At 41.7% G+C, this 25,227-nt stretch overlaps 1 protein-coding gene across 1 annotated transcript in view; it reads right to left on the reverse strand.

Annotated features, from left to right (window-relative positions):
• CHSY3 (chondroitin sulfate synthase 3) overlaps nucleotides 1-22,973 on the reverse strand; it is a 196,065-nt gene extending 173,092 nt beyond the window's left edge. The window contains exons 1-2 of the mRNA XM_060235517.1: nucleotides 22,183-22,973; nucleotides 18,098-18,381 (exon numbers count right to left, since the gene is read on the reverse strand). Coding sequence (XP_060091500.1) covers nucleotides 18,098-18,381; nucleotides 22,183-22,939 — 1,041 coding nt within the window. The 5' untranslated portion in view covers nucleotides 22,940-22,973. The remainder of the gene's footprint in view (nucleotides 1-18,097; nucleotides 18,382-22,182) is intronic.
• Nucleotides 22,974-25,227: the final 2,254 nt, after the last annotated feature.

Below are 25,227 nucleotides of genomic sequence, written 5' to 3' on the forward strand. Positions count from 1 at the left end.
TGGCATTCTGGGACTATTTGAACCTCCTACTGCTAAGCCAGGTCCCAGCTGGAAGGATGAAGCAGATTTTACCCACAGTGTCCTTAGCAAAATGATCACTGTAGTTTGCAGAGCAGACTGCTCTGCCAGAACTCAACAGGCCCTTGACCACTCAGAAGAGTTCTGCTGGTCTATATTGTGCAGATGCAATAATGGTGAAGAATTATTGCTTCTTTGCCGCCATCTCTGCCATCATGTAGGCTTTTAAATGAGCTCTAGCCCATACCTTGCCAGATTCATATTGAGTCTGTCTTTATTGTCACTGTAGCCATCTTTTGTGTCTTTTCATTGCCTACAGCCCCTCAATAAACAAAGGGTGCTTTGACATGACACAGGGTGCTCAGGTGCAATCCTGTCAATTGCCAAGGCTATTTCCCCTTCCAGAATCAACCAGGGAAATGACAGAAGCACCAACCATATCCACAGGAATATCCCCCAAAGCCACCTGAGAACTTACTGAAACTTGGTAATTCCTTCTGAGTTGGCTATGGGTGTGCCAACCAAATGAAAGTACACAACTACTCTTAAGCACACATTCTAAAATATTTTTTATCTAACTGTAACTGGCAACTACATAGGTCCTATTGCACAGGAGGACTGGATGTAAACATTTGAAAGATTCCAATAAAGTAATTTGTGCTAGAAAGTCTGACATTCTAGTCATTCATTCGGGCCACAAGTAAAATCCTCCCTGTGCTATAACTGGATAAATTTTAGCTTTTATTACTAAAAAGATGTTAATCTAAGAGTGACTTAAGATATCAAAGTAAAAATAAACATGTTCAATTAACCAAATATTCCAATCACCAGAAGAGAACCTAACAAATTGACAAGTTGGCATATACCAGCACATTCCTTTTTGCCTCTAAAGGGAAAGAAAAAAATTACAGTTGAAGTTTATAAAATCCTAGCTATGCTCAAGGACTAGTGATCTGTAACAATCATCTGCCCTAATTATTTTAGCTTTCAAATACCTCATCTCAGACTTAAAATCCAAAGGTGCCAATCTACACTAATGTATTTATTTATTTATTTTTAACAGAACAGACCTTCTCCCTCTTTCACAACACACTTTTTTCAAATTATATATGTTATTTAAATCAAACATTTAAGCAATTTTATATTTTACAAGACATAGGGCCTTTTCACACTTACCGGTGGAAACCGGAAGGGAGTCGGTATTGTGCAGCCTTGCAGTAATCCAAGACAGGGATGGGAGTTTTCAGACATGTTTTTTTTCCCGGTAGGGTTCCGTGATTGAAGTGAGCCATTTCACACTGTTCCGCTTTTATCTCGCTTTCACCAGTGCCAGCCGTTTTCACCTGCCGGCGCACAATCTCCGGTTTTGTTTTGTTTTTGGAACGTCGGCAAAGATCGCTATAGTGATGTTTCACAACAGCAACACTAGAGCAGCAATAGAGATGGCTAGGCTCCATTGAGATGCCAGAGATCGCCGCCGCTGAAACTTGGTAACAGGTGTTCCATTGGATACACAGTTCATAGGGAGATCAGGGCACCAGGCATTGGTCTGTCACCTGTTGCTATCACTTCCATGCCCACACGGGAGTCAGGGGGCTGCGATTGGTTTGTAGGTGACTGTGAGGCACATTTTTTGGGGAGGGGGGCTGTTGCCACCTGGAGAGAGGTTTCGGCGGGAGAGCAGACCAACAGTGATTGGTGAGACAGATGTTGCTAACCCAGCCTGATGTGCACCCATCCATGCCCACAGGCTATTGGCTGGAAAGTGACTTGTGCCAAGCTGCAGCAGGTATAAATGTCAGGGGGGGAAGCCACAGATTTCTGTGGGTTGTAGTTGGTGAGTAGATTGTCTGGTTTAATAGGTTGGTGAGTGGTTTGTCAGGAATTGTGAGGAGGATGAGTGGGTCAAGAGGTGTAGCTTGGAGTAAGCAGGAGATTCTGGATCTCCTAGTAGTATGAGGAGATGATGGAATCCAAGCAGCTCTGCAGACATCCCATAGAAATTATGCTTGCTATCAAAAAGTCTCATCATAGATGGCGAAACGTGGCCATGACAGGACAGCAGAGGAATGTAGGAGTAAAACGAAAAGTCTGAGAGCAGAATACAGGCAGGTAATTGCACATAATTCCAGTCCTGGAAATAAAAAAGTCACATGCCCCTTTTATAAGGAGCTTCATAGAATATTGAAGGGGGAAGGAAGCGTTAAGTCAAGAAGGCTGTCTTCCATCACCTTCTGGGTGATCAGCCATCAGACCATGGCAGGACTGTGGGCATGGATGGGTGCACATCAGGCTGGGTTAGCAACATCTGTCTCACCAATCACTGTTGGTCTGTTCTCCCGCCGAAACCTGCTGCCCTATGGGCAACCCCTCTCCAGGTGGCAACAGCCCCCCTCCCAAAAAAAATGTGCCTCAGAGTCACCTACAAACCAATTGCATTCCCCTGACTCCTGTGTGGGCATGGAAGTGATAGCAACAGGTGACAGACCAACACCTAGTGCCCTGATCTCCCGCTTGAACTGTGTATCCAATGGGGCACCTGTTACCAAGTTTCAGCGGTGGCGAGCTCTGGCATCTTACTGGAACCCAGGCATCCTATGATGATGCTTTTGTGATACGTCGCTATAGCGCTTAGCCAGATGTTCAAAAAAAAAAAAAAGCCGGAGATTGCGTGCTGGCCGGTGAAAAAGGGCGCGAAAACTGCTCCCAGATTAGATACTGGACATTTCACACAGCGCCCCATACCAATTTCAACCCGGAAGGAGGGGTTAAAAACTAGAAGAAGCTGCTCTTTGTTAGTAACGACTCAGGCATGCCTCACTACCGGGACAGCCGCGGGACTGTGTGAAAAGGTGGCAGTACTCCTGTAGCAGCCAGTTACTGAGTCGGGTCTGTCTGAAATGCCAGCAGGAACCCGTTACTGTTCAGTAACTGACCACCTTCCATACCGGAATACATAGGCTGTGTGAAAAAGTCCTTTATATCAGAGTGAACCACTGGTTATTTAGACCTAGAATGCCTCAAAGCAGAGGAGTTCATAATTTTACATCACATATTTCTTCATGGAATGAGCTAGATTCTTCCAATTTGGCTTACATTTAGAACAAGCAAGCAGAGCACCTGCAAAGACTTGTAAAGGCATCTCATTTTCCCTTCCCCCACTGTTCCTTCTTTCCTTTCCCTGAAAGCTCCAATAGCCTCTTCCCTTTTCCTGCTTCCTTCTTTCCTTCTCAGCACCAGTCAATCTGTCTTTTATCTGCCCCCCATCTTCAGCTACATTTATTATTTACTTCATTTGTATTCCTCTGTCTGCCACAAATGGCAACCCAGAGCAGCTTGTATCATCCTCCTCTCCTGCATTTTATCCTCACAACAATCCCACAAACCAGGTTACATTGAGAACATGTAACCAGCCCAAAGTCACCCAGTTACCTTCCATGGTGAAGCAGGGATTCAAACTTGGGCCTCATGAATCCTAGTTTGAAATTCTAACCATTACACCACACTGGTTTTTGCTGGGTGGCTACTGTTTAACAAAAGCTAGCAGCCAGGTCTGGGAGAGTCATGCATGTTGAACAGCATCAAGTTGTGCTCAGTGACTGTTGCTAGGCCTGCTCCCATGAGCCATTCCTCAAAGGCCTAAAAGGGCCCTGCCCCTCACTCTACTTTATACAGATAGGATCCAAAGCTGTTCTGGTTGCCTGGCAATGGCCACTTAGGGTGTTCATTTCTTAAAGCTACAAAGTGCTGTTTTTATTATTGGAGGGGGGGTTACAATCCAGCCCCCATATATTTTATTTTTTCTTTTCAGATTTTTTCCACACATCTGGTTTTTGTCTCAGGTTGGGGGGGGAAATCTGTCTTGTCGATTCAAGGCTCCAGATTTAAGTATACATAGTTTTTGCCTCTTTGAGAATTAGATATATTGATTAAAGATTCCATTTTTGGTGTTTTTTTTCTGATAAAATGATAGCACATTTTGGTTTTCTGATGGGAAAGTCCACCACCCCACCCCCTCTGGCTGCTGTGTCTGATTAATCAAGGACAGGGTGAAAGCACATTGAAATAGGTTAAGGGGATACGTCTGATCAGAACTCTACATTACAAAAAATACAAAATAAAACCCTGAATCAATTAGAAACAGGCCACACTGGATCAATCTGCACATCTGATCACAACTTATATTTAGTCCACTGGAATGACAACATACTGTTTCATTCTGAGTCTTAAGCCATAGATGAGTGTAGCTACACTACAATGGTTGCACTTGGACCTCTGCATCACAAATTTTGAAACAGCAGCCTGAAATGAAGCTTCCCAAGTATGACAAGGCCCTCACACAGCTACTTCCCACAGAAGTAATGTTATCCTGTCTGAAATGTCAGGCAGCCCAGATTGGGCAAAATGTACCTACGCACTGTCCCTATGACATCACAACATTTCTATTAATTTGTGCCATTTTTACTACAACTAATTTTTTAAAAAACATTTAATTTAATTTAAATTACGAAGCAGGGAAGACAATTAAGGCTACAATCCAAAATATATTCACTTACTTGGAAGTACACTGTATTAATTTTAGTTGGCCTCATTTCTGGTAATCAGCATCAGGATTGTGCTGTTCCTATATAAACTGATGTCCTGTTAGGACCTCTTCCCACCAGCAAGGAACAAACATGTTAGGACTCCAAGGATTTTTAAAAAAAAAACATGAAGTATTTACTACACCACTGCATAAAAGCTGCACAGATCTAGGCCTGGCAAGTTCACAAAGACAAAACTGCCTGGGAACTCCATGTACATCACTCTCAGACCTCAGAATAAGAGAAAGACATAAATAAAATACACTACCTCAGCATCTGTACAACCTTCCATAATAGTGGCAATATCAGGTTGTACCTGGACATTTTGTCATTTTCTCCTTTTCTCCAACAGTTCAAAGTAGTGCATATAGACAAAGCCAAGATTTAAATTTGATTACACATCTTAAGAAAGCAATAACAATTTTTGTTTTAAAAGTATTTCAACGTATTTGAACATGGAACATATGAAGCTGCCTTATACTGAATCAGACCCTTGGTCCATCAAAGTCAGTATTGTCTACTCAGACTGGCAGCGGCTCTCCAGGGTCTCAAGCTGAGGTTTTTCACACCTATTTGCCTGGACCCTTTCTTGGAGATGCCGGGGATTGAACCTGGGACCTTCTGCTTACCAAGCAGATGCTCTACCACTTTGAACTATACCCACTGTATTCCAAACCTACATTAAACTGAGTATGTGACACTGATATTTTTTAGAGATGAAACACAACTGTTTTCAGTCACAGAGAACAGAACAAGGCCCACCTTCACTTCTTGTTGCTTCTACATGACACAATCAGAAACAATCCCTAGAGCAAGCAATATCACCACAATATATTCTTGCTCTAGTGGGAGAAGCTAGCAAGGCACACTGCGCATCAAGCATAGGCTTAAGATTCTTATGCCAAGTTCATTGCTAGAACTCACAGTGCTGTCATTTGCTTTGTTAATAAACAAGTTATTTTGAATGAAATGCTTAGAAACCATGTTCATCAATACAATTCAATACAAAAACTATCACCCAAAATACAACAAGATGTGTTCTTGTCTGAAGCCTTCTAGGTAATAATTAATTATATTTTAATAGTGAAGTCAGCCAAATCTTTGGATACTTAAATCTGGTGACTGGAGCTGTTGAAGGGGGATCCCTGAATAATTAATGAATACCCCTATAATAATGAATAAAAGCATGCTTATGCCTTCAAAAAGAGAGTGTCTGATGCAACCCTTCGTTAGAAGCACAGACAGCCCCAAGTGGGTGTAAATTCAAGGTTTTATATTAGATAAAGAGACAGTGACCTCACTGAGGCCTCTGGATGTGTATTAGATAACAAAGGGGCCTCAGAGAAGCTTCTTGCTGGAGCTGATAACGCATGGAGACAGGTGGTATGGAAAAGTACTAGAAGTTACAGGGGGGTGAAGAATGTTGAATCGGATAAGCCTGGGGGGGGCTGCCTGCTTGTTTTGGGTGTGGATAAAACTGGCTGTATGTGGAATAATTTTAACTTAGTCATTTTCGGGGCCCATGGCCGGCTAAGTTCTGCTCTTGGTGCCAAAAGTAAACCTCATTTCATACCAGTAATGTGTGCAGACTTCATTATTTCTCTGCTTCACTGTGAACAGGCAAGAGAGATCTTTCAACAAACCTGAAAAGGGCCCCAGGTTTGCAGAAAAGTGTGAAATCTAAAAATACACTGGGAAGTTTTTAAAAACCTAAAAATGGTAAATAGAGTGCCTGTAGTTAGCAAGCAACAACAGCATTCCAGACGTCTGTTTTTGTGAGAAAAAGTAAGGGGAAGGGCCATTTCCAGGCATATTTTGGTCTTTGATGCAGGATTCATTGAAGCCAGGCCTGGCTAGAGTTGCCAGCTCCAGCTTGGGAAATAAGGGATATAAGGATGCTTATAAGTGTCTGGTGGCTACAGTTATAACTAACTTTCAACAGCAACCTTGTAATCTTTCCTGTACATTAATTTATTACAGGGCCCAGAATTCCCTATAAAGTGAACAAATGTGTCAATTAGTGGATATTTTAACCTTGTTCATTTGGAATTCAATTCCCAACCTGGAGCTGGCATGCAAATCCCAGGCCATATGGGACTTTAAAGATCAACAACAGAAGCAGACTGGAAACCAGTGCAGATGGAACATGACTAGAGCAATATGATCCTTACACCTTACTCCAGACAGCATTTTGGCTGCAGCATTCTGTACCAACTGTAGTTTCTGGTCACTCTTCAAGGGCAGCCCCATGTGGAAAGCACTGCAATAATGTAATCTCAACATTACCAAAGCAGGTACCACAGTGCTAAGTTCTTTCCAACTCAGGAAAGGCTACCTCTAGCTCACCAGTGAAAGCTGGTGAAAAGACTGCTGACCACTGCTACCATCTGGCCAAGCCACTGCTACTAAAAGATGGCCCTATTCCAGCACTACCCCCAGACTGTGAATCTGCTCTTTTAGTAGGAGTTCAACCTCATACAGAACAGGTGACACATCAAAGCCAGAAGTAACCTTGTTGGTCTTGTCAGGATAAAGCTTCAGTTTATTGGCCCTCATACATCCCAGATCACACCAAACCATAGTTGGCACAAGCTATGTTTTACAAAATCATTTTAAACCATGGGTCTTGATTCTATTTTGCAAGCAGATCACAAATCAGGGTCTGTCAGTCCAAAGAAGGCATAAAACCAGATAACAAGTTTTCAGGATATTCGAATTGACTGAATTCCCTGCTACAGATTAGTTTTCACAGCATGTTGATTAGAGTAGACATAAAGGCATTTTTAAACCTCTAAAAGCCATTTTCAGAAGAAAAGGAAGATCAATACTACTATCCGGTGAGGGGCATCTGAAGCCCCATGAAGAAAAAGTGATATTGACAGGTCTCCCCTCTTCTGTTACCAATGTGATGGCTTAATGAAACTTTTAATTATGAACCCATATAAACACAGCTTACATATTTCTGGATACCAAAACAATGGCGATACCAAATGGGCATTTAAAGCCACCCTGGGGACAGGAGGCAGGAGGATCAAAAAAGCGCATCCACATGTGCACATCTGCCTGCTGGCCCTGTCCGTCCCCAGTCCCACCCCAGGCTTGCCAGGAGCCAGCTCAAAAAGATACCACTTGCAAAGTGATACCTTTTCGCTGGGGCACCTCTGAGGCGCCTCTCCAGCCATCCGGAAAGCCAGGAAGTGCCTGGAGAGCACCCAGGGAGCCACTGATGGGATGTGAGAGCCTTCCAGATGCTCCCTGCATGCCCACAGCCCGCCCCTTTTCTGAGCGCCATCAGGAAGCTCCAAGGTGCTCTATTTCCAGCTGGTTTTCTTTGGGGCGGCTTCAAGCTGCCCCGAACCAGCTGTCTGGTATCAGCCAATGTTTCCAGTTCATAAGAATCAGACTATGGGTTAGATTTCCACACTATGGGCTGGATTTCCAAAATCAAACTATGGGTTGGATTTCCTCAATTTCTGCCATTTCCTCCCGTGTCTTGTTGCAGACCAACAACTTGTTCCTGGGAACAGCAGCAGTGCTTCAGAGGGCAGTTTTGGTTGCAGCGGGGGGGGGGGGGGAGAGCAAAGAATAATAGAATAGAAACATAGAATCATAGAGTTGGAATGGGCCTCTAGGGTCATCTAGTCCAACCCCCTGCACAATGCAGAAAACTCACAAACTCCTCCCCCTAAATTCACAGGATCTTCATCGCTGTCAGATGGCCATCCAGCCTCTGTTTAAAAACCTCCAAGGAAGGAGAGCCCACCACCTCCTGTGGAAGCCTGTTCCACTGAGGAATCACTCTAACTGTCGGGATGTTTTTCCTAATGTTGAGCTGGAAACTCTTTTGATTTAATTTCAACCCATTGGTTCTGGGCCTACCTTCCAGGGCCACATGTCATGCTTCATGGAAAGAAAAACCCTTCTGCCCACCGAAATTTTTGAAATCTTCCATGATATCTAATCATATGGTTATATCCATTCAAATGTAACATCAGTTTGGCTGAAGACTTGTACATTTATATTACAATTCTAACACTTACTGTAATTTTTTAAAAATTGATGGGGTTTATCAACTTTTAAAAAACAATTTTGTATCTCAATAACATGATGTTGTAGAATAGATGCAGATTTCTAGATCATGGTACAAAATTAAATATTAAAAAAAAACACTGAAAAGAAAACATATTGTAATGAGGGGGAAAACTAGAATCCTAAAACAACTACTTCAAGTTAAAGGCAGCTAATTTATCCCTTCACAGTTCATTGAAATCCTGTTGTTTGAAAGGGAAAGAAAAATCAGTTTCTGAAATTAAAATAAACAGAGGGTTGCAAAAACTAAGAGAATACATCTTGCCCCTCAGATATTAACATGCATCCCCCAGAAATTTCCTGTGACAGGAAACAACCATCTCAGGATGAAGGCAAAGCTAGGCAATTTTTAAAACAGATCATAATCTAATGCAATACCTCAGCCTTATTTTTGGAGAAGGCACAGATCACACTAAGATGAGAAAGGACTTACTTTCTCTTGATATTAAAATATTCAGCCCTTGAGGGAAGGTCACAAACAGAACAATAAGTACTTTCATCAAAGCTATCACTTCAAACCTGATTTTGTGAGACCAATAAGATAGACTTTTGCACATGGGTGATAGTCCATGTGGCAGGTTTCTCACCTCCTGGCTGTATCATTAATCATTCCCACAATTAATCCATGTCATTGTAGTAAGTTCTGCTTAATGACACAACTGGGGGATAGAAAACTCAGTACAATAATGCCAAACACAATGGCAAAAATAACATCCACACTGTCATAGAAATCACATTACAGAGAAAGGTACAAATGAAGAAGTATCATGATCCAAGGAAATAATACAGGACAGAAGTCTTGGGTGTGTGCTCGATGCAAGTAGCTCCTGGTACTCAGGGAGCGAGTTCGTACCCTTGAGGCCGAGGTGACTGAACTGGAGAAGCAGACAGTCAGTTAGGCACTCGGAGAAGACTCTCGGGGATGTATTAGATGAGCCCCACTCTGAACGTGGCAGCCCCGTTGCTGCCAGGAAGCATGAGGGTCAAGAGGGAACAGGGCACTGTGCTGAAGATAAGGGGAATGCGCCCTCATAGGGACCTCTTCTTCAGTAAGTGAGCGGGTATCCTTTTGTGCCAAGGAACCATCCCTGGGCAGGGAGAGAGGGGGGATCTTGGTAGTTGGCGATTCGATCCTTAGGCAAGTAGAAAGCTGGGTGGCAAAACCGCGTACTTGAGGTGACAAGAGATGAGGTCCTACAACTGACTGATGAATTAATAACTAATAAGTCACCAGGTCCGGATGGCATACATCCAAGAGTTCTGAAAGAACTCAAAGTTGAACTTGTGGATCTCCTGGCAAAAATATGTAATCTTTCATTGAAATCTGCCTTCATTCCTGAGGACTGGAAGGTAGCAAATGTTACCCCCATCTTTAAAAAGGGTTCCAGAGGAGATCCGGGAAATTACAGGCCAGTCAGTCTGACTTCAATACCAGGAAAGTTGGTAGAAACCATTATCAAGGACAGAATGAGTAGGCACATTGATGAACACAAGTTATTGAGGAAGACTCAGCATGGGTTCTGTAAGGGAAGATCTTGCCTCACTAAACTGTTACATTTCTTTGAGGGGGTGAACAAACATGTGGACAAAGGGGACCCAATAGATGTTGTTTACCTTGACTTCCAGAGAGCTTTGATAAAGTTCCTCATCAAAGGCTCCTTAGTAAGCTCAAGAGTCATGGAGTAAAAGTACAGGTCCTCTTGTGGATCAAAAACTGGCTAATTAATAGGAAGCAGAGAGTGAGTATAAATGGGCAGTCTTCACAGTGGAGGACGGTAAGCAGTGGGGTGCCGCAGGGCTCAGTACTGGGTCCCATGCTCTTTAACTTGTTCATTAATGATCTGGAGTTGGGAGTGAGCAGTGAAGTGGCCAAGTTTCCAAATGACACTAAATTGTTCAGGGTGGTGAGAACCAGAGAGGATTGTGAGGCAATCCAAAGGGATCTGTCAAGGCTGGGTGAGTGGGCGTCAATGTAGCAGATGAGGTTCAATGTGGCCAACTGCAAAGTAATGCACATTGGAGCCAAGAATCCCAGCTACAAATACAAGTTGTTGGGTTGTGAACTGACAGAGACTGACCAAGAGAGAGATCTTGGGGTCATGGTAGATAACTCACTGAAAATGTCAAGACAGTGTGCGATTGCAATAAAAAAGGCCAACACCATGCTGGGAATTGTTAGGAAGGGAATTGAAAACAAATCAGTCAGTATAATGCCCCTGTATAAATCTATGGTGTTGTCTCATTTGGACAGTGTACAATTCTGGTCACTGCACGTCAAAAAGGATATTATAGCATTGGAGAAAGTCCAGAAAAAGGCAACTAGAATGATTAAAGGTTTGGAACACTTTCCCTATAAAGAAAGGTTAAAACGCTTGAGGCTCTTTAGCTTGGAGAAATGTCGACTGCGGGGTGACATGATAGAGGTTTACAAGATTATGCATGGGATGGAGAAAGTAGAGAAAGAAGTACTTTTCTCCCTTTATCACAATACAAGAACTCGTGGGCATTCAATGAAATTGCTGAGCAGTCAGGTTAAAAAGGATAAAAGGAAGTACTTCTTCACCCAAAGGGTGATTAACATATGGAATTCACTGCCACAGGAGGTGGTGGTGGCTACAAGCATAGTCAGCTTTAAGAGGGGATTGGATAAAAATATGGAGTAGAGGTCCATCAGTGGCTATTAGCCACAGTGTGTGAGTGTGTGTGTGTGTGTGTGTGTGTATACACACACACACATATTGGCCACTGTGTGACACAGAGTGTTGGACTGGATGGGCCATTGGCCTGATCCAATATGGCTTCTCTTATGTTCTTAATACATGTATTCATATTTATCATCACAATCCAAGATTTTTTGACAGTGGAAGCTGATGCCTTGAAAAAGTGGTAATATTATTCCACCCACACTGTCAAGCTACCATCAATAGAAACTGGTGGATCAATACATATGGCCTGGCAGGCCACAAGACAAAGCCAACCCCCACTGTTCTTCTAAGTTATTGCTATTATTTATTTATTTATTTATTTATTTATTTATTTATTTATTTATTTATTTATTTATTTCTATTCCAGCCACAGCCAAACCTCTGTTAGCAGTTTACAACAAATATAAAACAGTAGAAATACAGTAAATATATAAATACAGTAAATATATAAAAATAAATACAATAAATATATAATATATAGGAAATTTTTGGCCTCTGTAAAAAGGCTGCCTTAACCTGGTACCAAAAAGATGTCATATAGGCACTAGGCAGGCCACAATGGGGACATTGTTCCAGAGACAGGGAACCACTGTGAGACCAAGACACCCTACTCCGTCTTTTTAAAGTTTGATTGCTTGGGCCTAAGTTCACAAAACCCTATTCCTTGGTTTTGGAATGGAAGGCACTGAACCGCATCCTCCACAGCTGTGCCACCTTCCAACACAAGCCACCCAAGCACACCCCAATAACAAGGACGCTCAGTCTGTCACCGCAGCCATGCAGTTCTTCTCGTGGAATAGAAGTGTGAATCATGTGGCAACCATGAGCTGTCCAGCAGTCGCACTTCAACCCTACTGTTCCCAATGGGAAGCCATGCCAAAGATTGTTCCAGGGACACTGTCTTCGGATTTCTTCTGCTATTCCTGGATGCCATTAGAGCGAAGCGAGAACCCCATGTACATCGGGTGTGACTAGGGTGTTGCTATTGATTAAACAATGTTATCTTGAGACTGATCTGGCCAGCCATCGAAAACCAAACTTCACTCAAAGACTCTGCCATACAAGTTGAGTGGCTCATCCGGATTTATGAACAGCACGGGGACTGTCACCTTTGTGTAATTTTGAGTCACTTTAGATAACAATTTGGCCCTAAAGCATCCCATCTGTTAGTATTGTTAGGTGATTTAATTCTACCAACACCCTTAATCCTTTCCAAATGTCACCAAGGAGCCTCCACCTTTTTGATTACATATACCACGTGTACTAGCATCAGAACACACCTGAACACAGTGTCACAGGTAACCTGATCTCACAGCCTGAGGGTGTATGGTCATCCTTAAAAGGTCTGACACATGGATCTACAGGTATGTGTCATACAGTACCCCTACCTTGCTGTACCTACCACCCTCAAAACCTGATCAGTTTCGGGTTCCCATAGTAAGATACACAGGCCGTGTCTTGCTCCCCCTTCCTTTTTGCTGCTATTGGATGCTTCACCTGAAGACTACGATATAGTATCACCTTGTCTATGTGTTATCCTTGTGTCACCCCTATCAACTTCATCTCTATTTTTCCTAGGAACTGTGTGTTTGATGAATGAATTTGTTATGCTTGTATGTTTGAATATATTTTCTTAATAAAATAATCTTTTAGATTACCAAAAGAATATCGCTGCTTTATTAAGCGGGAAATTCTTGGGAGATTGCCTTCTGTATACACAGGTTTTGATCCTGCTTCAGTTGGTCATCTTTGCCCACCACACTAATTCCCCCACACCTTTTTTGAGGGCAATTTGACTAACACCACCACTGAAAAGGTCCTCCCCTTAGTTGCCCCCCCTCTTAATCTCTTAAAGAGTTGGCATCCAGATGAAAACCCCAGAAGTTTTGCATAGCATCTGGGCAGATTGAGGCTGGAAGAGGCACTCCGACAAGTGTCATGGTCCCAAGCCATAGACGCCTTTCGAGGTTAAAACCAGCACCTTGAATTGGGATTCTAATAGGAATCTATAAGATACATATAACCAAGCAATACTATCCTCAAATGATATCAAGCCATTACAGATCAGCCTAATACAATCTACATCTAGTTCCATTATCAAAAAGCAGCAAACAAATCTGCAGAACAGATTCTTCAGAAAAAACAACTATAATCAAAGACTCTAATACATTATTTTACAAAACAATGAACTTTCTATCAATTCTAGAAATGGAAAATTTTACACCAAATACTGAGAAATGGAAATACTGAGAGCTCTCTCTCTCTTCTACATGCACATAGACAGAGCTCATACAACCCGCACATATCATGCATTCCTCCACACACGAGGATGCAGGAGTTAAGGAAGAAGAATGCTTTTGTCGTTGTGGCCTGCTTGAAAGGTTCCCAGAAGCACCTGGCTGGCCACTGTTGCAAATCAAGTATTCAATAAGATAGAACCAAATACAGCATATTTAATAAAAGACATATATAAACTTATCCTATTCAGAATTTGCATCTTTTGAAGCCAGTGGCATCAACACATAAACATATTTGATTCCCTGCATAATTTATTCCTAGGATTATGAAAAAAACTGTGAAAGTGAGAGAAATGAAACAAACCAACAAAAACAAATACAAAGACTCTCACATTAGTACAATAAAGGGTTTAGGGAAAAGGGCTTCGAAACTATTCTTTGTTACCCCCCAGTCCTAGGAACAATCAAATGCATCTCCCAGTGGCACAACTAGCTACCCAACCAAAATCTGTGACACACTTGCATCCCAATCAAGTCTTTGTTCTTTGACTCTCTAGATCTCCTCACACTAAAGTCAAAATGAAAGATTAGTATTCACAGAACAATAGCCTTATAAGCCACTCCACTTACGAGTGTTCTTATGTGATGAACTGCCAAGGGTTAATGCCTAACACAGTCTGAGAACCTTTGAATGGCAGGCTGTTCAAACAAAATTCTGTTGAGTCATTTTAGGAATGAAAGCTGGGAAATGACAGTTGAAGAAGAGACAGTTAGGCACTGACTGTGGACTGGCAAGGAGGTTAAGAAAGTGAGTGACTGAGGAGGGTCATCATTCAAGCCAAAAGAAGGAAAAGGCTTATAGTAAAGAGAATTGATCCCTGCCCAGTTAAGAAGGGACATAGCTTCTAGAAAAGAAGAGTGATCCCTAGTCTGTATATAAAGAAGGATTTTGGGAACCTGCTTGTATATTCTGCCTTCTAAATTTTATCTGTTGGTGAAAACCTATGCTTGAGTGTTTTAACCACTTTGTTGAATAGCAGAAACATTTAATTGTGGGCAACAAATTATCTGGTGTTTACATGAATACAAAGCTATCTCACTTTTATTATCTGCTCAGCTCATACATCTTACACCTGATCCCACCTGACTTTTTCTCATCCAAGTTAAATAAAACATTTTGTTTATTCTGAACTTTCAAAAGCTTGTGTGCCATTTCAAAAACAGAAGATAATACAGTGGTGGTGACTCTTCCCTCAGTTCCCTGGGCTGAGCCAGCATCTCTCTCTCTCTTTCTCTCTGAGAGCCATAAACAAATGAATAAAAAGAAAATAAATGAATTTCTAAGCAAGAAAGAAAATCCTGCGTGTGAGGGAGGGAAGAGGGCGAGATCCTAAGCAAGGGAAAATCCTGTGTGCGAAGGAAGGAAGAGGCGAGATTATCATACTTTACAATTAGGGTTGCCTGGTCTGTGCTGGAAATACTTGGATGGTATTTAGGGGTGGATCCAGGAGAGAGCAGATTTTGGGGAGGGGAGGGACCTCAGCATGGTACAATGTCATTGGCTAGGTCCAGACCGACAGCTTGGAGTGGAAGCATCCTGGCTCAGAAGAAAGCCAGCACAGTGGAAAGCAACCCCAGGGCAGTCAGATGGTGTGCGCCCAGCTGTTGGGAGAAGGATGGTGTGTGTGTGCTCTGAAGGAGTCATCAGACTGCTCAAGCGCTTGAGTGCGGCTTCCCAGGTGCTCCCCGGCTGTTCAGACGGTTGGAAAAGGCAGCAGGGAAGTGCTTGGGAGACCTGCTATTCCACTAACAATTGTATTTCAACAAATGCACTGAATCTTGTGATCTAATTAATTATTATGCAATTATCATAGGTGATCTGGAAATGTCAGGATAACTGGCATTCCACAACAGTAAATATATAACCTATTTATCTGAAAGACCATTTTTAAGATGACTGATAAATAACTGCAAATGCTTAATGTAAATTAGCTTCAGTGAGTTCACTGAGGAAAATGGAACATCATTAGAGTATGTTTGTGGCAAATCCAAATATAAAATCTAAAACATTTATTTTAGAGATGCTTTAAATCTAATGTTTAAAATCATCTCTAAAATAAATGAAATTTACTAGTTACAAGAAAGTTTTTAGAATCAAGGCATAATACATTAATTGCTTCTAAGGCTCACAACAGATCCCTTGTTAGTGCTCTGCACAGCAGCCAGCTATGGCAGAGCAGAATATAGGGTAAGTAACTAAAATTAGCATTGTTCTCCCAAATGACAGAACCCCAATTAAGAGGTATCACAACAATAATTATAAATGAGTTATTTTTCCGTATTACATTTTAATACATGCTGCTGTTTTATTAACTTTTAATGAATTAAGATATTTAAAGCTAGATACAATTTCTTACTTTTTACATAAAATATTTTATTTCAAAATAACATAGCACCTTCAGTCAGAGCTTGATGTATAATGTATACAATCTAATTACTCTTCTACATTTTTCTTTAATGGAACATAACCTCTTTCATTGGCCTATTTAAATTGATTTTCCTGCTTAATGAGATGGTGATATTAGGGCAAGCATATTTTACTATTAAACCACCAGCAACAATAATTAGGATCATATTCCTAGCAACAATTATAACCTTTTATGCTATTAATGAAGTCTAAGAGTGTCACATACTTGAAAAGCAATGGGAGGTTAGTTTTTAGTCCTAAACACATTCATGTTTCCAATTTTAAAAAAAATGCCTGAAAAGAAAATTAATGACTGCAGGCTTGGGACTGATTTTTACAACCATCCGGAGGTGATGATATGTGGTAGGATTTTACTTGCAGTCATACAATTATATCATCACACCACAGATTCATCTCATTACTACAACACTGAAAAGTGGACTAACAGTGTAGATGGAAGGGTGGGTGACTGGAAAGCAAGTCTGGAATGAAGCAGTCATGCAACCACTGTGCTGTTCTCCCAGTGCACAGTGGAGGGGAAGACTCAAGTGATGTTTGCTCAAAATTTACCATACCACTTTTAAACACTTATGAAAATATAAATCTTATTTCTGTTAACAATGCTTATACTGCTAACCTATTACATACCATATAGTTCATTAGCACAAAGTGTTCCCAAGCAGTAAATATGCAGAGTATTTTTACACCAAGTTAATTTAATTCTGTAACAATTCAACTGGCTATTTAAAATTTACTACATTTCAGTGGCAATGCTAATAAGCCAAGTAGGGCCCGGATATCTGTAGGAAGCTGATTCCACCAGCTGATTCCACTATCTTATTGACAGGTGTGTGCACATCTTCCTTTCCTGAATGATCTACCTGAATGTGCATCCTTACCTAAATTGCAAAATCAGGATCACATGGTGGGAGACGAGAAGGAAACCTTTTGTGATTATTGCTATGCTGTTACTCCTTAAGCCAAAGCACCTGGATGTAAAAGAACTTGCACAGTGATTTCCTACAATATATAGATCACTTCCTGGGAAAGCAATAGAACTTAAACAACAAAGTATTTTGTGGTACCAATGGAACTTAATGTCAAATAACTATACTTATGAGGTTTCACATGCTAGTCTCATTCTGATCCCAGCTGTGGTGTATTCACTTCTGTCCTAACCAATCCCTGCAGTATTGGCACAACATCAAGTTCTGTAATACTGTTCTAGAGCAGCAGCTAATGTATCTTGTTCTATGCATTCATGTTCATGAGCGTAAAACAAATATGAGCTTAAAACAAATATGCTTAAAAACATCTGGATACCATTAACAGAAGTTTCATCAAGATAAGAGGAGCAGTACAAAATCATATCTCTATCCAATTTAACAGAATAACATGCACTTAGCTGAGTTAACCCAGAATGTTTCCTATTACAAAAAGTAAAGAATACAATGATCCAAAACCTAATTAAGTATCTGGTGGTGATGGTTATAACTTGAATAAATACACCAAAATTATTAATAAACAGATTAATTAAGGCAAAGCATATACTAGAATAACAAAAATATTATATACAGTAACCATAAGCTCTGTCTTCTATCAAAGCATATTATAGGCTGTATTATCCAGGAATAATATTCCATCATTATTTTTTTCTTGCATCATTAGTATGTATGTCCTGATGGAAATACTTTACATCTTAGTTATATAATTATGTTGACGGAGTTTGGGTGGGGGGAATTTTTTATTGGTAGTCTCTACAAAGTTCCAGCCTCCAAAATGTATTCTGAGGCTACACTTTTGCTTTTAGCATGTACTAAGCTCAATGAAGATTATCTATCAGTATTCTGCCACAAAAGTCCAATTATGTTTGATTAGCACAGTAAAAGCCAAAGAACAAAGACAGAATATTTCTAACAGTAGCCTGTAATTAATGGATTGCAAGACCTTTATTAAATAGTTAATATTTTTGCATACAAAATCCTTCCTATTTCTTACCTCATATGACCAAACACACTGAGTTCCACCAAACCGGCGAACACATCGACCCACTTCTACATCTTCATGAGTAGTATACATTTCTTGAAGACATTCACCTATGTGTGGCACCATCCTCCTAAGAACTTCACGACTGAAGATCATTCCAGGTCCTCCCATGCAGAAATTCTCTCCTGGCTCAAGAGCCAGTTTTCCAAGTTCTTCAATGTTTCCCAGTCCTGTCTGCCCCAAATAGAGAGGCTTACTGCTGTTCAGTGGCCTTAGGAATTCCTCTAATTTTTCTCCTAAAAGAAAAAAATTATTATTAATACCATATTATGTACATTTTGTTTTTCCACAGTACAACTACAATTCAAACCATAACTCTACAAATCACTTTCTCTAATATAGCCATTACCTCTCTCTGCTCAACAAACAGCAAAAAAAAAAGCATGCAAAGGAATGTGCTTATAAGCCTTGCAATCTTTTCTGTACATTAACATATTACAGGGCCCAGAATTCCCTATAAAGTGAACAAATGTCAATTAGTGGATATGCCCATCTTTTAACCTCATTCACTTGGAATTCAATTCCATTGATTTCAGTGGAATTTACTTTGAGGTGAGTATGCTGCATTTTAATTAACACTTGCATTTTCCAGACTGAGGCTTATAACAATGAAACATGCAAGAAATTAAACAGCAGCTGCATATTTATCTCCAAGTAGAAATAAAATTTAATTCCAAATGAAGGACTCTAAAAATGGGACATGCTAAATTTAAAAAGAAGATAAACATTATATTGGGGGATTAACTTTATAGACCTTTTGATTCTATTCAAGACCTCTGTACACATACTGTTGCATTGCAGAACACTATTTTTAAGATTTAAGATATTTAAATCTGGCCAGTATGGACAGATAGCAATTTAAACTCTCAATGAATCCCTGCATTTTCATAAATAAATGTATTTTACTATTGGCATTTACAAGCAAAATGAAATAAAGTTATAATTAGGGATGATTAAGAAATCTCTAATTACTTTATCTCATTTTGGGTGGATTTCTAGCATGGCCCTCAATCCACCCATCCCAGACTGCACTTCTGATCTAAACCAATTTACAGGACATCCAATGAGTGGAAGGCCAGTTTGTGTTTAAGGGATTTTCCCTAATTTTGTTGGGGCTGTTGAAGTTGGAGCTTTAGAACCATTATTACCAAAGGCAATGAGAAATGAGGAGTGTTTTCTCTTTACTCTTCAGCTACTACACTTCAAATTGAAACGAAATTCAATAAAAGATCATCACATTGAATCCTCAGCAGCAAAGATAGACTGAACCCCATTCTCTCTTAGGACACAACTAGAAGAATCCACTCTTCCCTAATCAGAGCATTATATACAAAAGTCACCTCATCCCAAGGATAGGGGAGTATTGACCATTATGGGCTACAATAATATGTAAAAAAACACACACAGAAATTCTGTACATCAGAATTTTGATTTACATTAAGCAATATTTTATTCATTATTTTCATTTTTATCTGACCAACCATGGTTCAGTTGCTGTCTCAAGCAACTGGTCAAGTTTATCTATTCCTTCAAATGAAACAGACTTTGACTCATGAAAGGTTATGCTATGATAAATGAAGGTGTCACAAGACTCCTTGTTGTTTCAACTGAACATAACAACTGGTGTCTTGATATGGATGCACATTCACATCAAAAGCTATCCAGCAAACTCAACTGGGCTCAGATGAGCAGATAGGAATGTATACCATAAATGCACATACAAGGGTGCTTATATACAGGGATTTCTCAGGATGGACAGGGAAGAACATTTTCAAAAATATCATGCAAGTTCATGTAAAGGGTATGTCTGGGGGTGGGCAAGAATTTAATTGCATTCTTAAACTCAAAAGGAAGGTAAGAATACAGATAAAACTGCCATTAAACAATCAAAGTTTTACATTACTATTTATAAGCCAAATTCTATATTAACATAATGTGGGAAGATAATATATAAGGATACCTGTATGCATAGAAAGGGTAAAATAAGGACGGACTGCCACCACTAGATTGGAGAGCTGAGTAATGCAAGAAATTAAACTGTAGCATATGGTACATTACAGTAGAATTCCCACAAAATGTAAGTGAATATCTATAACTTAAATTGTACTAATGGGTAAGATATGGTAAGATAATTTTCTTCTAGTGGTAAGGCCAAATAGTCCACAATCTTGCTAAGTGAACTCAGACAACATTCTAGTTTACAACACTTTGTTAAACCTGCTTTAGCTCTTGGCTTTTTCTGCTCCACACTTACAGCTCTACTGCTAAAATATGAAATATGCAACATTTCATAAAAGTATATTTATTAAAGTGTTTATTACTTTAATTTATTAAAGTATATAGTTCTAATCTTGCACTTTAGTTATACAGTGAGTGGATCTAAGAAGAACCAGAAGTCAAACCCTCTGCCCTAAAGACCTCAGATATGATGAACTGACTGTGATTACTTAACAGCTGCATTCACTAAATACTCAGTGCTGCTAAGCCTCCTCTTAGAATCCATTTCTTGGACTAAAAGTGTGGCTCAAATAAGACAGGGTTCACTGAGGTCATCACCAATCTTCATAAAACAAGAAATATAAAATTTAAAATTAACAAATTATTCAACTGAAATAAACCCTTATTTACATTGACTGCATGCCTTGTTTTCTTTTAAAATGACCTATAAAACTTTTAGAGTTTGACAAACATCAATAAAAGTATATTTTAAAAATTGCTGAGAATGCAGTAGTTGTCCACTAGTTGTCCACTTATATCCAACCCTTCCATTTGGTCTCAGATACCACAAATGAGTAGAATCATCATTCTTTCAATTATAAAAATATAAAAAATATATGATGTATAATACTTTTGCCATGTATCTGAAGGTAATGCCAAATAAAGAAATGTAATCACCAAAACACACAAACATGAAGATCAGTGAGAATAAACAAACTCTGATATTCTGCTAAAATGCCATCCTAAACACAGTTACATCTTTCTAAACACACTAGACCATTAGGAAACTATCACTGTTTCCCTTGTTACCATTATCCCTATCAAGCTTACTATCCCTATCAAGAAGAAAAGTACCAGTGTTTGATGCTCCTAAAGTATTGAAGGAATGGGTTATATTAATTAGTATGTTACTTCTGAAGCAGTAATTCTGTACCGTAATCTAATGCAACCTTTTTTGTTGGCATTATACTCATTTATTTCTGTATTGTCACAATCCTAACATTGCTCTGACATTACTATAATAGTTTATGCAGTTATACATACAAGTGACATGAGTACCACTGCCTGTGTAACCTGTTGGTCATTGGGCAAGGGCAGATGAAAATTAGAAAAAAATAATAAATAAAGCCTACACTAAGTTCTTTTATTAATCAATACCAAGGACAAAAATTCTTATACAGGATGGAGAAAAAAAAGAACCTCACCTCAAACAGGTACACAGAAAGTTCTTAGCAGTACCCTAAAAAAAAGCTTGTCTACTGAGGAGGGGGAATGCTCTCAAAAGGGGCAGAGGAGATGAATAGTGCAAACTCTCATTCTTCCTTAACTTGGCAGGCAGACAAAAGCATATTTATTGGTGTAACTTTCCAATAAACTGTGCCTAGGCAGACAGGCACAGAAGGCTGAAAGAAACAGGTGAGATTTTAAATTCCTTACTCAGAGACCCCATTTTGTCAGTGCTTTGACAGCCTTCCAAAGTAGACAACACCGATAGGACAGATTCTAGTTTTCCCCACGTGAAGCATGCATGAAGTTGACAGTCCATTACAGTGAGCCCAAAGGGGCTTGATGCCTGCACCTGATGAATGAGATTTCCATAGGCCCGCCCTGGGACAACACTGAGAATGCAGTGCCAATCCTGCCTCCTGCTCACCAGGTCCCTTTCATCACAAAGCCCTTTAATTCACTGGCCAAATACCCTCTATTCCTGTTCCGAACTGATTTCTTTTATTAGTACTTTGCCCACTGCGAAGATGAACCTCAGCAACAACAGGTGCTGGGGCCAAGCGCATCTCAACGCTGCCACCACCACTCCTCACCTTTGATATAGACATCGTCGTCCGCCCGCATGAACCACTCGTAGGTGTCCAAGTAGTGATCGTGCATATACTTGAGCATCATAAAGGACTTCTTCTGCGGCGGGTACGAGTCGTCCACTCCAGGCAAAGCGATGACGGGCAGCGGCTGCTCTCCTGGCAAAGCGGGCGGCGGGACTGAGCCCTGGCTGGAAAAGAACTCCACGCGGCCGGAGATGGAGCGCGCCCAGGTCCGCTGCGCCGCCAGCGCTCGACTGCTGAGGTACTTCTGGGCAGTCATGACCCCCACGTAAAGGAAGTGGCGAGTCTTGGCGCAGCCCGGGGCGCCCGCATCGTCCCCGCTCCCATTGTGGCTGCTGCCGTGGCGGCCGGCGCCTTCTTCCTCCTCCTCCTCCTCCTCCGGGTCTCCTTCTGCAGCAGCAGCAATTGGAGGACTGGGCACAGGCTGGTCCTCCGCGGCGGGAGGCGGCGGCGGCGGCTCCTGTTCCCACAAGCTGGCGCCCCCCAGCCCTCCAGCTGCGGCTGCCGCCCTGGCCTCGGGTTGCAGCTGCTGCCTCTTGCCCCCGGGCAGCCCAGCCGCTCGGCCGTAGTAAGAACAGAGACTGCTGCCGCCGCCGCCAGCAAAGCCGCCGCTGCCTCGGCGCCTCTTCCTCTCGCTCAGTTCGGCCACTTTGGGGGCAATTAGCCAGGAGGCGACGGTGAAGCCAAGCACCAGCCCCAACATGACGCTGAGCCAGGGGCGCCGAGCCCGCGCTGCCATGGTGGTGGTGAGCCCGGGACGGGGCGGCGGGCGAGCGAGCGAGCGAGCAGGCTCTGCTGACCAGGAGACGCCCACCGAGCTGCTGGTCCCCCCGCCTCCTCCCCCTTCGTCACTCTTCCAGGCGGCAAGCGCGCGAGGCGTGGGCGCCGCAGCCGCTCCGGGCTGTTGCTCCGAGTGAAACTTCTCACCCCGCGGCGGTGGCAGCGGCTTCTGGAAGAGGATTGGCCCGTGCACTCTCTCCCACTCTCAGGGTTTCCTGGCAGCACCTTGTCGGCGCCGCGCCGCTGGTCCCTCCCCGTCCCTCCCACTGCACAGGCTCCTCCATGCAAGGGCGGCAGAAGGGAGAAGCAGCAGCTGCGGGAACCTGGGAAGCAGCCTTCGCCCGCTGCTCATCCCGCTCCCTTAGGGCCGCCGGTGGCTTCCGAGCGCCTCATTCCGGAGAGAGTGGCAGCAGCAACCCCTACCGGGACCGCTGCAGGAAGGCGGAGGGAGCCGAGGAGCGGCAGACTCCGCCTGAACAGCCTCTCCGGAAGGAAACTCTTTTTTTCCACGGGCCGCCCCCTTTTGCCCCCACCAAGTCTTGCTTTCTTCGAGATCGTCCGCTGCGCGCAGCGCTGGGTTCCCCAATGCTTTCTTTCGCACCCTCTTTCTGGCCGCCTCTGCGTTTTACCAGTAACTTCTGGCAGGAAAGAATGTTCTCCTGTTTAGAACTACAGAAGTGGGGAGGAACTATGATGGGAGCAGAGCTATAAATTTATACAACCAGAGTATCAGAACAATATTACATTTACTCCTAAAGATGTCCAGGAGCAAGGGAAAAGTTGGCACCCTGACAACAAAAGAAAAGGCTGGAATTCTAATCTTATAAGTTTACACTTGGGAAGGTAGAAAGGCATAATTAAGGTACAATCAGCTATCTTTCTGGTACATCAACACTACTCACTTATATTAGGAAGGTGGTAAGTAAAATGTTATTGTGTGTGTCCAAAGGCCAAAAACAACTGTCCAAACAAAAATCAAAAACACAACAAAATTTTTAAAAAGAGTTTAAAATTTTTCTGAACCAGAACATGGATTGCAGACATACGCCAGGATGATAGTTTTGCGCTAACCTTGGTAGCCAATGCATCCACTGACATCATACAGGTGATGTGATGAACTTCAGCTAAAAAGAAAAACAATTTTACCTGTCACAGTGCAGGGCTAGCCTAGCTAGAATAGCTGCAAGAAGCTTGGCCCTGGATCACAAGACAGGACATAATGAGGAAGATCCTCCAATTCCAGGGCTCCACAGACACATACTCACTGGACAACTGGTGTATGCTGATAACGGCCAACTAGAATGGCAGTTGTCATTGCTTGAAATCTAAGGGCTTTAAAAGCTTCTCTGTGGGAAGTAATACTGGACAAGTAGGAGACTCTGTTGTGATCCCATTGTCAAGCAATGTGGATCTTTCTTTCAATAATATAATGCTAATAGTATGATGCTAACTGAATGTATCTGTAAAACTCCATGAATGTTACTAACCATAAACCAAGCCAGGCACATCAAAGCAAGAAATATCTAGAGTGTAGTTCACGCCTCTTTTGCCTCTCTCACTTTCACTAACAAATGCAGGAATTTGCTCTTTGAAGATAAGCGCCTCCAGGGACTGGTTCTCAGGCCTGATCCCAGGGAAGGAAACCACAGGGGAGATAAGGGGTTGCTGTGTGAAGATTCACACGTGAATACAGCATTGTTTAGAGAATGTAGCTTTGTTTAGAAACCCTTTGATGTGCCACCTTTAAGTATGCCTTCCACTGTTACTATGTATCAGTTCCAATACCTGGCTCAATAGAAGCATCTTGGATTATCAATAAATCATACTTTGTTTCAAATCAAGGACTGATTTCTTTGAGATCTAATTGCTTGACACCCATTTGAGTAGTGTTATGTATGTGGACTCAATTGAAGACTAATGGGTGTTCCTGCCTGGCTCATTGGAGCCATATGGACTGAGCGTTGGGACTTGGGAACAATAGGCAGCATGATCCAAATCTCTGCTACCCTACACCAATCACAAGCCCCCACCAGTTGGAATGATCCAATAACGTGCTTGCGTGGGACCCGGAGTTGTATATAAGTTTGGCCCTATTGGCTCAGTCTTTACTGTGCAGCCATCTACAATGCTGTACCAAATAAAGTGCTGTTGTTCATTACTACCTTGCCTCTTCAGTGCCTAAGAACCCACTATATTATAAGTAGCTTAAATCATGGAGAAAATCTGGAGCTAATAATGGCACCCCAA

Source organism: Heteronotia binoei, chromosome 4 (genome assembly GCF_032191835.1).
Source record: "Heteronotia binoei isolate CCM8104 ecotype False Entrance Well chromosome 4, APGP_CSIRO_Hbin_v1, whole genome shotgun sequence".
NCBI classification, from domain to species: domain Eukaryota; kingdom Metazoa; phylum Chordata; class Lepidosauria; order Squamata; family Gekkonidae; genus Heteronotia; species Heteronotia binoei.